The 19,175-nt window shown below is 37.3% G+C and overlaps 1 protein-coding gene across 1 annotated transcript; it reads left to right on the plus strand.

The window, feature by feature from the left end:
* Nucleotides 1–16,443: 16,443 nt before the first annotated feature.
* LOC117078076 (glutathione S-transferase omega-1-like) lies at nucleotides 16,444–17,245 on the plus strand. Its single transcript, XM_033201589.1, has one exon. The coding sequence runs from the start codon at nucleotides 16,469–16,471 to the stop codon at nucleotides 17,192–17,194; it is 726 nt and encodes a 241-aa protein (XP_033057480.1). The 5' UTR covers nucleotides 16,444–16,468; the 3' UTR covers nucleotides 17,195–17,245.
* The last annotated feature ends 1,930 nt before the right edge of the window (nucleotides 17,246–19,175 follow it).

The raw sequence follows: 19,175 nt of genomic DNA on the forward strand, positions 1-19,175 counted from the left end.
ATTATACATGCATACATTTTCTGTCAGAATGGAAACATATTGTTCTATGGAGCATGTGAAAAAAAATCTTTCCTTACAGAAGATGATGAGCAACAGAATGAATTGCACACCTATTTCAGAGCAGTAGATTCAATCTTTTGTTCTTCTGAGAGAAACAAATATACAATGAAAACAGGTGAATTGTCCAAATATTGAAAAGCATACAGGAGAGCAGTATGACCACAGCTTTCTTTAGAAAATATTCACTACTTGAGCAAACAAGATTATAGAGAAAAGGCTTTTTAATATCAATATGAGTCATGTTAATTAACATCCTTATAACTTGGAATACTGATGAGATTTTTCTTTGGTCTCCTCTGGGAAATAAACAATTCAGATGAACCTCAAATATCTCAACAGTATCATGGGATTCACACAATGAATACACCTTAAACAAAAATAAAGTTATCTCCTTACATATTTCACAAACTTGAGTTTCAGGGCTTACAATGAAGGTTTTTTGCTTGAATGTCTGTGAATATGTATGATGTGATGTAGGTTTTTATATAACAGCACTCATTCGGAAAATATTTTGTTATATGTGTTCATTAAAATCAACTGTGCCATAGTCTGCCTAAATTGATTGCTGTATATACAACCTCAGTCACAACTTTACTTGGTATGTTTAATCAATGAGTTAATTTTAAAAAATCACACACACGCCTATGTTATTTCAGTGGTAAACTCTAGCTAAGCCTCATTTTTCACAAGTAAAGATATATTTAAGGACAACATGAATGAGTGAATCTTATTATAAATGCCAAATGGAAATTTTCTGTTTTTAAAATCTCTATGACTAAATCATTTTATAATACAAATTATTCCTATTGGAAAATTTGAAACTTAAATTTTCATGTAGTGGATTTCATTAAAACGATACTTTAAAAAGCAGTGGTTAGTTTTTTAAAACTATACAAGGTTGTTTTCTTGTCCTTATAAGATTAGAAATTCACAAAATGGCTTGTTATATTTTTTGTGGACCTTTAAATGTTTGGACATTTAAATGTTTTTTCGAACATTTAAAACATCACTTTAGTTGCAGATATTTCTGATATATATATATATATATATATATATATATATATATATCTTACCCACTTAAGCAGCTTGTTAAACAAGGGACCATGGTGTATGAAAGAAGCATTAATCCATATTCTGAAGACCAGGATCCTAGTTTCTGGTCTCCCACAGAAAAGCTATGTGATCTTGGGCAAGTTATTTCTCTTTGGGTTTTTGTTTAATTGTCTGTATGTAAGGGGGCTGAACTAGACGAAATAAATATGAGACCTATTTTTTAGAAAGTGCTTTCTTTTGTGTGTGTGTGTGTGTGTTTGTTTTTGTTTTTGTTTTTGTTTTTGTTTTTGAGACGGAGTCTCGCTCTTGTCCCCCAGGCTGGAGTGCAGTAGTGCGATCTCTGCTCACTGCAATCTGTCTCCTGGGTTCAAGCAATTCTCCTACCTCAGCCTCCCAAGTAGCTGGGATTACAGGTGCCCACCACCACACCCAGCTAATTTTTGCATTTTTAGTAGAGACGAGGTTTCTCCACGTTGGCCAGGCTGGTCTTGAACTCCTAACCTCAGATGATCCACCTGCCTCGGCCTCCCAAAGTGTTGGGACTACAGGTGTGAGCCACCGCGCCTGGCCTAGAAAGTGCTTTATAAGTACTAAAGACATTTACAAATGTTTAAATTGTTGTTGTTGTTAGTAGTAGTAATAGTATTGTTATAATTTAAGGACATCTATTCTATCAATTCGGGATTAATTGTGCTTGCTTTCTGGCTCTGTTAGCTGTATTTTGATAGGTGGGGTTGCTGGATATTTGAGCTCTGAATCACTGAGGTATTAGCTGGTTTTGATGCCTAAAATTTCTTGGAATATAAATATTACCACACACACACACACACACACACACACACACACACGTAGGTATAGTTAAATTTCCAAAATTATTATTTGTTTCATCAAAAGCATAGTGTATTCAAAACTACTTTTGTATTGCTCTTAGATTATTTTCTATTTGTCATAATGCATTAAAAAAAAATTGCTCATTCTGTCCACTGCTTCCTTCCTCTTAGAGGCACTTTGTGAAAATTCCCCTATGTATCTGAAATCCTATTTGAGATACATTAATCCATTTTTGAAATCAGCCTGCTATTAACATGAATAATGATCATTATCCATTAAGCTTATAGAAGCAGAGAAAACAGACTGGCTGACCAACACTAAGTTATCAGAATTTTCTGGAAATCTCCTTTTTATACTTAGTTCTAGAGAAGGGACTATATGCAGTAACTCTGATCTATTATTTTGGGGGCCAGTCAAATGTCAACTCCATCTCTCTACTTCCTGTTCCCTGAAACACTATAGTACAAGAGTTTAAATAATAGCAAGATTGGGTTTACCGCTTAACCACTTGATAATAATTAAAGTTGGGTTCTAGTCTTAGCTCTGCTCTTTCTTAACGATGTGATCTTGAGCAAGACAATTTACCACCCTGAAGCTGTCTTCTCATCTGCTATACCATGGAATAATATCTGCCTTTTTTGCTGCACAAGACTGTTGTGAAGATCCAGTAAGAAATGAAGATGAGAATTATTTTGAAATCATAATGACTATTTAAATATGAGGACACATAAAGAACATATAGTATTAAGAATGAAATCAGGGAGGGGAGATAAAGTGCCCTCCTCAACTCATAGCAACACAGAGGATATTAATAAATATTTTAAACCACTTATTTGTGCCTTAGAAAATAATGAAGGCTTGAAGGGGCACTCAGGGTCAAGACAACACTGAGGCCCCTTGAAGATAACAGAAAGGAACCATTTAACTGGGCCCCTACCATCAATTAGTTAGGTCCAATTTTCCAGTACAGTGAGTTATGCTTAGGGCCAAGGATCTCTGAAAAATTCAAATATCAGAGATTGACCATAGCCTTAGGGAAACAATAGAGATCCTATATTGTATAGTCAGTGTCCCCTATAAATATATTCTGTAGATGGGGAGCCAGGTCTTTAGAACTTTGGGAAGGAATGAATTTGAGACAAATCTAAAAGAACTTTACAACTGCAAAGGGAACAACTGAGGGCAGGAATAGGTTACCTAGCGGTATTGTTTGGCCATGTATAGATTTGCTGAGGGACCGTTAAATGTTCAAAGTACTTTCTTTATTCAATGCAGTTCCTACAATCCCTGATCTAGTTAATTACATCAAATAACCAAACCTGCATAAATATCAAACAGGAAAAACTCAAAGTCTTTTGAAAAATCATTAAACATTCACATTTCTGGCTCTGTTCATACTGTTTCTCTGACATGCCTACCTTTACCCCTCCTCTCTATGTAGTTTTACAAATCATGTATGATTCAGTTTAAATTCTATTTCCTGTGAAACCACATTTTCTCTCCTAGATTGTAAAGTCCATGAGGGCACCCACAATTTATTGTACTATATGACATATTGAATTTGAATCTATTTTCTTACAGGGAAAATAAGAATTTGGAAGTTTATCTTACTGGAATGATTAGGGCCTGCATATTTCTCACTCTATGGAAGAAACAGAGTGACTATATAATTAGTCTGGCTCTCCCAGCGTCAGAAAAATGGTAGGTGCTTAATGAATGCCTGTCGAGTGGCTTAAAAGAAAATACATAGTGATTGGCTAGATGACCAAAAGACTCATCCCTATACAATTGACATCAATAAATATCACAAGGTTTATGCATTAATTCCCTCTGTCTTTAATTACTATGACAGCCACTAAGAGCTCTGGGCCTGAAAAGAGATTCTTACAACTAATACCTGTCATTACAGTCACTGTATTTTGGCCTATTCATTGAATTTGTTGAATATAAATAAGAACAATGTCTGGCTGGCTCTCAGTTTCCTAAGTAACTATACTACAGTACACTCTGATTTTTGTCATTATGTAAAATGTGTAAGCTGTGCTTTAAAGATGTTTCAGGATAGTTGCTTTTTTCTTGCTTTGATTGTGGTTGTTGCTATTAATGGTGAATAATTTATGCATTCTTTTTTTATTATCATACCTTAAGTTCTAGGGTACATGTGCACAACATGCAGGTTTGTTACATATGTATACGTGTGCCATGTTGCTGTGCTGCACCCATTAACTCAGCATTTACATTAGGTATATCTCCTAATGCTATCCCTCCCCCCTCCCACCTCCCCACAATAAGCCCCGGTGTGTGATGTTCCCCTTCCTGTGCCCAAGTGACGTCATTGTTCAATTTCCACCTATGAGTGAGAGCATGCGGTGCTTGGTTTTCTGTTCTTGCGATAGTTTGCTGAGAATGATGGTTTCCAGCTGCATCCATGTCCCTACAAAGGACACAAATTCATCCATTTTTATGGCTGCATAGTATTCATGGTGTATATGTGCCACATTTTCTTAATCCAGTCTGTCACTGATGGGTTGGGTTGATACGATCATTTGGGTTGATTCCAAGTCTTTGCTATTGTGAATAGTGCTGCAATAAACATATGTGTGCATGTGTCTGTATAGCAGCATGATTTATAATCCTTTGGGTATATACCCAGTAATGGGAGGCTGGGTCAAATGGTATTTCTAGTACTAGATCCTTGAGGAATCTCCACACTGTTTTCCACAATGGTTGAACTGGTTTACAGTCCCACCAACAGTGTAAAAGTGTTCCTATTTCTCAACATCCTCTCCAGAACCTGTTGTTTCCTGATTTTTTAACAATTGCCACTCTAACTGGTGTGAGATGGTATCTCATTGTGGTTTTAATTTGCATTTCTCTAATGGCCAGTGAAGATGAGCATTTTTTCATGTGTCTGTTGGCTGTATGAATGTCTTCTTTTGAGAAATGTCTGTTCATATCCTTTGCCCACTTTTTGATGGGATTGTTTTTTTCTTGTAAATTAGTTTGAGTTATTTGTGAGTTCTAGATATTAGCATTTTGTCAGATAAGTAGATTGCAAAAATTTTCTCCCATTCTGTAGGTTGCCTGTTCACTCTGATGGTAGTTTCTTTTGCTGTGCAGAAGCTCTTTAGTTTAATTAGATCGCATTTATTAATTTTGATTTTTGTTGCCGTTGCTTTTGGTGTTTTAGACATGAAGTCCTTGCCCATGCCTATGTCTTGAATGGTATTACCTAGGTTTCTTCTAGGGTTTTTATGGCTTTAGGTCTAACATTTAAGTCTCTAATCCATCTTGAATTAATTTTCGTATAAGGAGTAAGGAAAGGATCCAGTTTCAGCTTTGTGCTTATGGCTAGCCAATTTCCCAGCACCATTTATTAAATAGGGAATCCTTTCCCCATTGCTTGTTTTTGTCAGGTTTGTCAAAGATCAGATGGCTATAGATGTGTGGTATTATTTCTGAGGGCTATGTTCTGTTCCATTGGTCTATATCTCTGTTTTGGTACCAGTATCATGCTGTTTTGGTGACTGTAGCCTTGTAGTATTGTTTGAAGTCAGGTAGCGTGATGCCTCCAGCTTTTTTCTTTTGGCTTAGAATTGTCTTGGCAATTCTGGGTCTTTTTTGGTTCCACATGAACTTTAAAGCAGTTTTTTCCAATTCTGTGAAGAAGGTCATTGGTAGCTTAATGGGGATGGCATTGAATCTATAAATTACCTTGGTCAGCATGGCCATTTTCACAATATTGATTCTTCCTATCCATGAGCATGATTGGATTCCTAGGTATTTTATTCTCTATGAAGCTATTGTGAATGGGAGTTCATTCATGATTTGGCTCTCTGTTGGTCTGTTACTGGTGTATAAGAATGCTTGTGATTTTTGCACATTGATTTTGTATCCTGAGATTTTGCTGAAGTTGCTTACCAGCTTAAGGAGATTTTGGGCTGAGAAAATGGGGTTTTCTTAATATATAATCATGTCATCTGCAAACAGGGACAATTTGACTTTTTGTTTTCCTAACGGAATACTCTTTATTTCTTTCTCTTGCCTGATTGCCCTAGCCAGTATTTTCAACACTATGTTGAATAGGAGTGCTGAGAGAGGGCATCCCTGTCTTGTGCCAGTTTTCAAAGGGAATGCTTCCAGTTTTTGCCCATTCAGTATGATATTGACTCTGGATTTGCCATAAATAGCTCTTATTATTTTGAGATACATTCCATCAATACCGAATTTATTGAGAGTTTTAGCATGAAGGGCTGTTGAATTTTGTCAAAGGCCTTTTCTGCATTCATTGAGATAATCATGTGGTTTTTGTTTTTGGTTCTGTTTATATGCTGGATTATGTTTATTGATTTGTGTATGTTGAACCAGCCTTGCATCCCAGGGATGAAGCCTACTTGATCATGGTGGATAAGCTTTTTGATGTGCTGCTGGATTTGGTTTGCCAGTATTTTATTAAGGATTTTTGCATCGATGTTCATCAGGGATATTGGTCTAAAATTCTCTTTTTTTATTGTGTCTCTACCAGGCTTTGGTTTCGGATGATGTTGGCCTCATAAAATGAGTTAGGGAGGATTCCCTCTTTTTCTATTGATTGGAATAGTTTCAGAAGGAATGGTACCAGCTCCTGCTTGTACCTCTGGTAGAATTCGGCTGTGAATCCGTCTGGTCCTGGACTTTTTTTGATTGGTAGGCTATAAATTATTGCCTCAATTTCAGAGCCTGCTTGTCTGTTCAGGGATTGGTCTATTCAGGGATTCAACTTCTTCCTGGTTTAGTCTTGGTACAGTGTAAGTGTCCAGGAAATTATCCGTTTCTTCTAGGTTTTCTAGTTTATTTGCGTAGAGGTGTTTATAATATTCTCTGATGGTAGTTTGTATTTCTGTGGGGTCGGTGGTGATATCCCCTTTATCAATTTTTATTGCATCTATTTGATTCTTCTCTCTTTTCCTCTTATTAGTCTTGCTAGCGATCTATCAATTTTGTTGATCTTTTCAAAAAACCAGCTCCTGGATTCATTGATTTTTTGGAGGTTTTTTTTGTGTCTCTATCTCCTTCAGTTCTGATCTGATCTTAGTTATTTCTTCCCTTCTGTTAGCTTTTGAATGTGTTTGCTCTTGCTTCTCTAGTTATTTTAATTGGGATATTAGGGTGTCCATTTTAGATCTTTCCAGCTTTCTCTTGTGGGCATTTAGTGCTATAAATTTCCCTCTACACACTGCTTTAAATGTGTCCCAGATATTCTGGTATGTTGTATCTTTGTTCTCATTGGTTTCAAAGAACATTTTTATTTCTGCCTTCATTTCGTTATGTACCCAGTAGTCATTCAGGAGCAGGTTGTTCAGTTTCCATGTGTTGAGCGGTTTTGACTGGGTTTCTTTGCCCTGCGTTGTAGTTTGATTGCACTGTGGTCTGAGAGACATTTGTTATAATTTCTATTCTTTTACATTTGCTGAGGAGTTCTTTACTTTCAACTATGTGGTCAATTTTGGAATAAGTGTGATGTGGTGCTAAGAAGAATGTACATTCTGTCGATTTGGAGTGGAGAGTTCTGTAGATATCTATTAGGTCCGCTTGGTGCGGAGCTGAGTACAATTCCTGGATATCCTTGTTAACTTTCTGTCTCGTTGATCTGTCTAATGTTGACAGTGTGGTGTTAAAGTCTCCCATTATTATTGTATGGGAGTCTAAGTCTCTTTGTAAGTCTCTAAGGACTTGCTTTATGAATCTGGGTGCTTCTGTATTGGGTGTATATATATTTAGGATAGTTAGCTCTTCCTGTTGAATTGATCCCTTTACCATTATGTAATGGCCTTCTTTGTCTCTTTTGATCTTTGATGGTTTAAAGTCTGTTTTATCAGAGACTAGGATTGCAATCCCTGTTTTATTTGTTTTCCATTTGCTTGGTAGATCATCTGCCATCCCTTTATTTTGAGCCTATGTGTGTCTCTGCATGTGAGATGGGTCTCCTGAATACAGCAGACTGATGGGTCTTGACTCTTTATCAAATTTACCAGTCCGTGTCTTTTAATTGGACCATGTAGTCCATTTACCTTTAAGGTTAATATTGTTATGTGTGAACTTGATCCTGTCATTATGATACTAGCTGGTTATTTTGCTCGCTAGTTGATGCAGTTTCTTCCTAGCATTGATGGACTTTACACTTTGACATGTTTTTGCAATGGCTGGTACCGGTTGTTCCTTTCCATGTTTAGTGCTTCCTTCAGGATCTCTTGTAGGGCAGGCCTGGTGGTGACAAAATCTCTAAGCATTTGCTTATCTGTAAAGGATTTTATTTCTCCTTCACTTATGAAACTTAGTTTGGCTGGATATGAAATTCTGGGTTGAAAATTCTTTTCTTTAAGAATGTTGAATATTGGCCCCCACTCTCTTCTGGATTCGAGAGTTTCTGCTGATAGATCTGCTGTTAGTCTGATGGGCTTCCCTCTGTGGGTAACTCGACCTTTCTCTCTGGCTCCCCTTAACATTTTTTCCTTCATTTCAACTTTGGTGAATCTGACAATTATGTGTCTTGGAGTTGCTCTTCTCAAGGAGTATCTTTGTGGCATTATCTGTTTTTCCTGAATATGAATGTTGGCCTGCCTTACTAGGTTGGAAAGTTCTCCTGGATGATATCTTCTAGAGTGTTTTCCAACTTGGTTCCATTTTCCCCGTCACTTTCAGGCACACCAATCAGTCGTAGATTTGGTCTTTTCACATAATCCCATATTTCTTGGAGGCTTTGTTCATTTCTTTTTACTCTTTTTCTCTACACTTATCTTCTTGCTTCATTTATTCATTTGATCTTTAATCACTGATACTCTTTCTTCCAGTTGATTGAGTTGGTTACTGAAGCTTGAGCATTTGTTACATAGTTCTCGTGTTATGGTTTTCATCTCTATCAGTTCTTTTAAGGTCTTCTCTCTATGATTATTCTAGTTATCCATTCATCATTCATCCATTCTTTTTTCAAGGTTTTCAGTTTCTTCATGCTGGTTACGTAGTTCCTCCTTTAGCTCTGAGAAATTTGATCGATTGAAGCCTTTTTCTCTCAACTCGTCAAAGTCATTCTCCATCCAGCTTTTTTCCATTGCTGGTGATGAAATGCATTCCTTTGGAGGGAGAGATGTTCTTTGATTTTTTGAATTTCCAGCGTTTCTGCACTGCTTTTCCCCCATCTTTGTGGTTTTATCTCCTTTTGATCTTTGATGATGCTGACTTACTGATGGGGTTTTGGTGTGCATGTCCTTTCTGCTTGTTAGTTTTCCTTCTAACAGTCACGACCCTTAGCTGCAGGTCAGTTGGAGTTTGCTTAAGGTCCACTCCAGACCCTGTTTGCCTGGGTATCAGCAGCAGAGGCTGCAGAAGATAGAATATTGCTGAACAGCGAGTGTTGCTGTCTGATTCTTGCTCTGGAAGCTTCGTCTCAGGGTCTACAGAGCCGTGTGGGATGTGAGGTGTCAGTCTGCACCTAGTGGGGGATGTCTCCCAGTTACGCTACTCAGGGGTCAAGGATTAGAATTAGAATAGGGAATCAGATGCAGATACCCTGATTCCCATGATTCCCATTCCTGTTCTCTTTCCACTATTTTATGTTGCCTTTTGGGTCATTTAATTTATGCATATGTTATTTTTATTTTATTACAAAAACTGAGGCTCTTAGGGGCAAGGACTAAATCATATTCATCTCTGTTTCTCACAACATAGCTTAGCACAGGACTTGGGCATCAGGAAAACAATGTATAAATAATTATGATTGGTAGATTTATTTTGTAGGCCTTAGTTTATATATTTTCTTGATAGTGATTCAACTTCTATTAAATTAAGTCATAATAATGCCTCAGGAAGCAAAATTAAGTGATCTCCAATATATCTATACCAACATTCTAAAGCAGGGTGTGGCAATCACTCTCTGTGAAACCTCGGGCAAGTCACAGTCCCTCTCTCGGGCTTGGTTTCTTTATTTTTAAAACCATGGAGGTGTAATATATGATTTCTAAGCTCTTTTTAATTCTAACATTCCAATGAGGCTAATTTATAGAGTTTTATTTATTTATTTTTAAATATCATTAGCATAAGAATATTTTACAGGAGCAAGATATGGAACAATAATTACAATGTTAACAAGATGCAATCCCCAGAGTTCAAACTAGATCTGTTACCTTTCTTTCTTTATTTCCTTCCTTCCTCCTTCCTTCCTTCCTTCCTTCCTTCCTTCCTTCTTCCTTTTCTTCCTTCCTTTTGTTTCTAAACTTGATTCACGCCAGCTCTCTGTTTTTGGTCACCAAGTTCAATTTTGAATGTTAGTCAAACATCAAATGTATAAACTGAGTCAAATCAAGATAAAATATGAAGACAAAATGAGATTAACCAAACCTCACTCTGTCAAACAAATTGATTTCCCTTTTTCATTGTTAACTTTATGTTCCAACAATGAGGAATTATTTATTTCTATATTTTCCTACCAATGCAGTCCCGAATAAGGCTGTAGGCATTAGAGTTGGGCATCCTCGGTTTTAAATGTCAGCCGCACCATTAACTATTTGACTTTGGGTGAATTACTTGATCTTTCAAATTTTTTGTTTCCCCACCAGGAATTGAAGCTAAAAATTCTTACTTTGCAAGATTGTCATGAGAATGAAGAGAAAATATACATGAAAACTCTTAGTACAATATATGGAACTTAGGTGTACAAGACATCTTGATGGCAATCTATGTCATGTGTAATTGGTATTAGTAAGGAACAGGTTTTTGTTTTTATATTTCACTCTTTTTTTTTTTTTTTCTTTGAGACAGTGTCTCACTCTGTTACCCAGGCTGGAGTTCAGTGGTGTGATCCTGGCTCACTACAGCATTTGCCTCCAGGGTTCAAGCAAATCTCCTAATTGAGCCTCTTGAGTAGCCGGGATTACAGGCACCCACCACCACACTCAGCTAATTTTTGGATTTTTAGTAGAGACGGGGTTTCACCATGTTGGTCAGGCTGGTGTCGACCTCCTGCCCTGAAATGATTCATCTGCCTAGGCCTTCCAAATTGCTGGGATTACAGGCATGAGCCACCATGCCAGGCCTATATTGCACTCTTTTTATGTGCTTCTAATACTTCATTCATTTATCTGTAGTTACTTTTGCAGTTTGGATAAGAGAATGGTGAAAGAACATGAAATAACCTCCTCCCCTTGATATCCTTATCTCCATTCAGCCTACCAATTCAGTCTGAAAAGCTACATGAGAAAAAGATGTTAGGAGGGATGTTTAGCTGTGGCTCAAAATGAAATAGAAACATGAGAGCAAAGTGTAAGCATTTAAAATAATTTGTATGAGCTGGCTCCCAGCACACGCAGGCTCTTTATCCCTATGCATACAAACTGAATTATCAATATCTAATAATAGATGCTGATTCATGGACACATTCATCTTAGTCATATATAAATAAGCCCTGAGTGAGACAACTATTTCCATGAGAACTGGAACTTTCTCTCATCTAAATTTCTGAACTTTCTACCATTTGTCTTCCTAATCATTTCTTGATTTGACTCAGTTTATAAATGTGATATTTAACACTCAAATTGAACTTAGTGACCAAAGACAGAGACTTGGCATGAATTAGTTTTAAAAATAAGAAAGAGAAAGGGGGAGAGAGAGAGAGATGAAAGAAGAAAAGGAAGGGGGGAAAAGGAAGGAAGAAGAAAGGAAAGTCACAAAGTCACTTAAAAAAGTAAGTCATAAAGCTGTAGAAAGAAACCAATTAACGAGAGCTCCCCACACAGTAACTTTAAGCCCAAGCTCAAAGTTGCCTTGAACCAGCAAAATGGTAGTAATTATTTTAATGAGAACTCAGATTGTTTTCAGTGTTCCAGGACTGGGTTCTGCCCTTTTTCTGTTTCCTCTCTGGCCCTGAATCTGTTGCTAATAGACATGCTGACAACTGGATTTGCTGATAATTACGAAACAAAGTGCTGCTACTGTAGAGAAAAGAGAACTAGTCTGGGAGCTAAAAGACCCAAGATTTAGTCTACGCTCTTGCACTCATTTCCTGGAATGTGACACAAATTATTAGTCCTTTCTGGACCTCCATTTCCTTTTCTGCCAAATAAGGGACTTTCTAATTCTGCCATGCAGTGGCTGAAAAACAGAATATCAGACTTTTTTATAGCAAACTCCAGGAACTCTGATGCAAGTGTGTGTGGGGGGTGGAAACAGTAAGGTACAGAAGTCTTGGGGTAGAGGAGTGAGGGCTACAGAATGTTCAGATTTCAAAGAAGCAAAGATTAAAGAATGATCTGTTTTAAAACTGCTAACACTGCGGCCAGGCCCTTTTATTCATCCTCTGTTTATCTGGATCCATGTAGACCATAAGAAACAGTACCCTGGCCGGGGGAGAGCTAAGGAGGAAAGAACAGGGAACAGAACAAAGTTTATTCAAACTGAGAAGTAAGAAACATCTGCCCTCTCCCTCTTCTCTTGCCAGAAAGTTCTATTGAAACTGGCTTCAGAACACTAATAAAAAAGTAAGTTGCAAATCCAAGTGCACATTACAATTTCATTTTTTATATAAGTAATCGGAAGAAAACACCTCAGAATAATAATAGTGGATACCTCAGAGCAAAAATAATTTGTGTGCTTTTATGAAGTTTCCAATTGTTTTTCACAATAACCCCTTTATGAACTCCTCACTCCACTCTTGATCCCCAAATCCCATTCATCATAGAGATCCTAGAATATCTTTTTTCTAAAAGTATATATCAGGTCATGTGAATCTCTTGCTTAGAAGCCACCAGTTGATGCCTATCACACTTATAACTACAAGCCAAACTTTACTGCAGTCAAGACTCTCCATGATTATTTGTCATAAGACTACCTCTAGGAACTTATTCCCTATCACCCTTTCTTCCTGGCCCAGTCTACTTCAGTTATTCTTTAAATTCCTGAAGCCCACTCCCACTTCAAAGACCTTCTACTTACTCTTCTGCTTCCTGGTATGTTCTTCCTGCAAGTTTTCACATGATTAATTTATTGTTATTCTCATTCTCAATTTCAAAGTGACATAAGCAAAGAGGCTTTCCTTGATTCCCTTGTTTACATGAGTCCCTCACAGAAACCTGTACTCTTCCTGCATACCATTTGAATAATATGTCATTGCAATCAAACATACTTTTTTCATTTTGCTATTTCACACTGATCTGCAAGCTCCTTGAGGATAGGGACTATGTCCCTCTTGCTCACTACTTAGCACTGGGGAGTGTTTAACACCATTCATGAAACATATTAGGTGCTCAAGGTTAGTTGAATAATGATTCAGTCAGTCAACATATATTACATTTGTAAGAAAGAAGAAAAGACAGAGGGCACATTTACTTGATCATTCCACCTCTATAGTACATCCTTGGTGTGTGTGTCCCCAGTACAAATGACCATTTCCAAAAAGAAACTGGTTCTAGAAAACACACTTTATTCCTTAATAGTGTGAGTGTTAGATTTTTGTGCATACCCAGTGTCTAGGTCCTCTGAAAACTTGCTGATGAATTCATAAATACTAAATACCTATTTTGCCTCATAGATCAGCTCCTTACCCAGGAATAATGTTCTAAGCTTTCATTAGAAAGCAGAAACTTCCTTCAGTTTCTAACAAAGTGCATAAATTAGGTAGGAAGGACTTAGTTAGAACACTGTGGTCCAGCCTCATCTATTATTTTCTGTTATGATAAATGGCAAAGAGGTTGCAATGTCAGTAAGTTGGTTTCAGAAGAACTACGACATCATACTATTTACTTACACTTTACACTCAAAGTCACACTTCAAAGAAAAATATTTGAATTCGACAATAAAGGTCATGGAATCAACTTAAATGCCTATAAATGATACGCTAGATAAAGAAAATGTGGTACATATACACCATGGAATACTATGCACCCATAAAAAGAATGAGATCATGTCCTTTGCAGGGACCTGGATGGAGCTGGAGTCCATTATCCTTAGTACACTAATGCAGGAACAGAAAACCAAATACAACATGTTCTCACTCCTAAGTGAGAGCTAAATAATGACAAGACATGGACACATAGAGGGGAACAACACACAATAGGGCCTGTCAGGAAAAAAATAACTAATGAGTACTAGGCTTAATACCTGGGTGATAAAATAATCTGTACAACAAACCCCATGACACAAGTTTATCTATTTAACAAACCTGCACATGTACCCCTGAACTTAAAATAAATGATTAAAAATGTCTCTTATGAAAGTATCTGTCTGATGGACAATGTAACCATTAATATTTACACACTTAAGGGAAGGGAAATATATATTTGAGAGGTCTGGAGCCAACAAGAGTAAGAATCACAATCAACTGTCACTATGTATAACATGGATATTATGACCCATAACAGCTACAGCTTAATCTGATTTCTGCAAATGACACTTGCCTCTATTAAGGATAAAGCGACATACAAATGGCCAACAAGCTTATGAAAAAGTGCTCAACATCACTAATCATCAGAGAAATGCCAATTAAAACCATAATGAGATATCCTCTTACATGGGTCAGAAGGGCTATCATTAAAAAGACAAAAGAAAACCAAATATTGGCAAAGATGTGGAGAAAAAGGGAACTTTCATACACTGCTGGTAGGAATGTAAATAGTATAACCTTCATGAAAACAGTATCAAGTTTTCTCAAAGAATTAACAACAGAAATTCCATTTAATCCAGCAATCCCTCTACTGAGTATCCACCAAAAATAAAAGAATGCTAAAATGACGTCTGCACTCATATTTATCACAGCACTATTAACAATAGCAAAGACATAGGACCAACAGATGATTGGATAAAATGTGGTACACACACACACATATACACACACACACAGCAATACTATTCAGCCTTAGAAAAGAATTATATCACGTTTTTCTGCAACAACATGGATGAAAATGGAGGCCATCACCTTAAGTGAAACAACTCAGACACAGAAAAATACTACATGTTTTCACTTATAAGTGGAAGCTACACAATGTGTACACATGGACATAGAGTGTGGAATAATAGAAAATGGAGACTCAGAAGGGTGGGACAGAGATGGATGATGAGAAATTACTTAATGGATTCAATGTACATTATCTGGCTGTTGGATAGCCTAAAAGACGAGACTTCACCACTGCACAATCTATTTATGAAACAAAATCACACTTGTACCCTATAAATATATACAAAAACTTTTCTTAAAAAAGAACAGAAGCAATTCCTTTTTTTGGAGACTTTCCAAACAAGAAACGCTTTTCCGAAAAGGAAAGGCAGGGTTTGTCAGCAAAAATACCCTAGTAGGTAATGTTTTTCTTTCACAACACTCTCCTCTGTTCTTGTAATTGAGGGACTTCCATTTTTAATATAGGTCAGCACTCTCAGAGTTATAGAGAGGTTGCTATTTGAGGAATGGATCGTAGGGCAGGGTTGCTGGGATGGGGAGGGTTGCTGGGAAACTGTCTCTGATGGTCCTAAGGTCCTGTTATTAATCTAATTAATCTATTAATTAGATAAATTAATTTATTACTTAATGTGGTGAAATAAATTAATTTATTAATCTAAATTAATTTATTACTTAATGTGGTGAAAAACACTCTGGTAGTTATATTTAAAGTTTAATCTTGCTTTATACTCACAATAGATTTCAAGATAAAGAACTGGAGTTCAGGGACAGTAAGTGACATGCCTATTGTCACACAGAAAATAATTGGTAAAGCTAGAGTACAAAATTAAGCTTGCTAACTTTATAAAGATCCTGTGGTACCATGAAAATTACTCTGCTAAAGAGGCTTCCAGTGGCCCTAAAACAAGCAGACATTGAGAGCCCCATTTGAGTATTACTCTGGTGCATTGCTGTCCTTAAATAAAGAATGAATATAGATGCTTGTTGTACATAGGAAGTAAAAGAGGTAAGTGTGGACCCTTCTCTATCTGTCTTCAGAAGAAAAAAAAAATAGATACGCCGATTTTTAAATATCAACGTGTATAACAAATTGGTCCCTTGGACAATACTGATTATAGCATTTCTTTTACATTTTATAATGGTTAATTCTCTGTGTCCATTTGACCAGGCCAAGCATTGCCCAGATTCAACATTATTTTGAGGTGTGTCTGTGAGGGTGTTTCTGAGTGGTATTAGCATTTGAACCAATGGACTCAGCAAAGTAGATTGCTCTCCCCAATATATATATTAGTGGGGAGCATCCAATCCATTGATGACCTGAATAGTATAAAAGATGAAGGAAGGAGGAATTAACCCCTTTTGTTTCCTGTCTGCCTGCTTGAAGTGTAACATTCTTCTCCTGCTCTTGAACTGAAAATTAAACCATCACCCCTCTTGGTTCTCAGGGCTTAGGACTTGGACTGAATCATGCCACTTGCTTTCTTGGGTCTCCAGCTTGTAGATGGCAGATTATGAGATTATGAGCCTTCTCAGTCTCTATAATTGTGTGAGCCATTACCTCATAATAATTTCTTCCGAGAGGAGCTCAGCCTGCGCTGCGCCACGATGTCCGAGGAGTCAGCCAGGAGCCTGGGGAAGGGAAGCGCGCCCCCGGGGACGGTCCCGGAGGGCTCGATCCGCGTCTACAGCATGAGGTTCTGCCTGTTTGCTGAGAGGACGCGTCTAGTCCTGAAGGCCAAGGGAATCAGGCATGAAGTCATCAATATCAACCTGAAAAATAAGCCTGAGTGGTTCTTTAAGAAAAATCCCTTTGGTCTGGTGCCAGTTCTGGAAAACAGTCAGGATCAGCTGATCTATGAGTCTCCCATCACCTGTGAGTACCTGGATGAAGCATACCCAGGGAAGAAGCTGTTGCCGGATGACCCCTATGAGAAAGCTTGCCAGAAGATGATCTTAGAGTTGTTTTCTACGGTGCCATCCTTAGTAGGAAGCTTTATTAGAAGCCAAAATAAAGAAGACTATGCTGGCCTAAAAGAAGAATTTCGTAAAGAATTTACCGAGCTAGAAGAGGTTCTGACTAATAAGAAGACGATGTTCTTTGGTGGCAATTGTATCTCTATGATTGATTACCTCATCTGGCCCTGGTTTGAACGGCTGGAAGCAATGAAGTTATATGAGTGTGTAGACCACACTCCAAAACTTAAACTGTGGATGGCAGCCATGAAGGAAGATCCTACAGTCTCAGCCCTGCTCACTAGTGAGAAGGACTGGCAAGGTTTCCTAGAGCTTTACTTACAGAACTGTCCTGAGGCCTGTGACTATGGGCTCTGAAGTGGGCAGGAGTCAGCAATAAAGCTATGTCTGATGTTTTCCTTCACTAAATAAATAAATAAATAAATAAATAAATAAATAAATAAATTTCTTCCTATGTAAATCTTCCTATTGAGGTAGGGGGCAGGACTTTGGTCCAGAGGTAGGACTCAGACACTAGACCAAATTGAGGACTAGCTAAAACAGGAACAAGGTGGAAGCAACTTTCCATAAGATAAGCCCACCAGTGTGCCTTGTTAGTTTACCGTTTCTATGACAACACCTGGGAGTTACTGTGATGGCAACACTCAGGAGTCCCTATACCTTTCCATTCAATGACTCAGTGACCCAAAAGTTACTACCTTTTCCCTAGACATTTCTGCATTAATCACACCTTAATCTACATGTAATTAAAAGTGGGCATAAATATAAACGTAAAACTTCCCTGAGCTGTTACTATAAACACACTGCCTGTGGGGTAGCCCTGCTCTGCAGAAGTCACAGAGCAGTAACACTGCTGGAACTGTACCACCACCAGGAGCTATAACACTGCTGCTTCAATAAAGTTGTTTTCTTCTACCTCTCTCTTGTCCCTGAATTCTTTCCTGAGCAAAATCAAGAATCCTTGAGGGCTCAGCCCTATTTTGGGGCCACCCTGCCGTGCATCACTATTGGTTCTGTTCCTCTGGAGAACACTGACTAACACACATTCTATGACCAACTTTCATGTAAAATGCATGCTACAACTCCCTCTATGTTTGCCAGAAAAGTTCAATTGTTGACTAGTATAGAAGGAGGCTTTATGTTCATAGTGTTTGAATTACAATATGAATTCCACAGTGCCATGGAGCACAAGTTTAACATGTTATTTTGTTTTTAAATTCCCCTGTAGTAATGTTAGTTTTGATATAACACCTGCCCATATGAAAGAAATTCCTGAATGGGGGTGATTTACAATTAATTGTAGGTCAGCATTACATCATCTATGAGTGTCATCTAAAGATTCATTTTTCTTACCTCTGTTAGTCAAAGTGGTTCTTAACTCTGGCTGTGCATTTAGAATTGCATGGTGAAATGATTTTTTTTTTTTAAATGAGGCTTAAAATTCTCCACCCAGGCATTTGATTTAAATTGCCTTGGGTATAGACTGAGGATACATTTATCTTTAATTGATTTAAATATTAAATAATATAAAACTAATCATTTTAATATGTACAATTCAGTGGCATTTAGTGTATTTATAATGTCGCACACCCATCACCTCTATCAAGTTCCAAAATATTTTCATTACCTCAAATGAAAACCTAATCATTAAGCAGTCACTCTGCATTCCTTCCTCTCCACAATCCTAGCAACCACCAATTTGCTTTCTGTCTCTATGGACTTACCTATTCTGGATATTTTATATAAATGGAATTAAACAATATGTGACCTTTGGTGTCTGGATGCATTTATTCAGCATAATGTTTTTGATATCCATCTATGTTGTAGCATTTATCATCCCTTAATTATATTTTATGTTCAAATGATATTTTATTGTACAGATATACCACAATTCGTTTACCTGTTCATCAGTTGACAGACATTTGGATTGTGCATGTGCAGTTATGGACATTAATGTTGTTTGAGAACACCTGTTTCCCATTTTTGGGATATGTATCTAAAATTATAATCACTGGGTCATATAGAATTCTATATTAAACTTTTGAGGAACAGCAAGATTATTTTTCAAAGTGGTTGCACCACTTTACATTCCTACCAGCAATCTATGAGGGTCTTAAGTTCTCCACATTCTGCACAACACTTGCTATTTTCCTTTCTAAAAAAAATATAGTCATCCCAGTGGGTGTAAAGTGATTTCTCATTGTGGTTTTAGTTTGCATTTCTTTGATGGCTAATGACTTTGAACAACATTTCGTGTGTTTAGTGACCATTTATGTCTTCTTTTGTGAAGTGTCTATTCAGATGTTTCGACCATTTTTTGACTGGGTTGTTTCTCTAT

This window comes from Trachypithecus francoisi, unplaced genomic scaffold (assembly GCF_009764315.1).
Source record: "Trachypithecus francoisi isolate TF-2019V2 unplaced genomic scaffold, Tfra_2.0 Lachesis_group6, whole genome shotgun sequence".
NCBI lineage: Eukaryota > Metazoa > Chordata > Mammalia > Primates > Cercopithecidae > Trachypithecus > Trachypithecus francoisi.

Bases quoted from the DNA above. Each gene is read 5' to 3' on its own strand.
- LOC117078076 (XM_033201589.1), top strand. From the start codon at position 16,469: ATGTCCGAGGAGTCAGCCAGGAGCCTGGGGAAGGGAAGCGCGCCCCCG.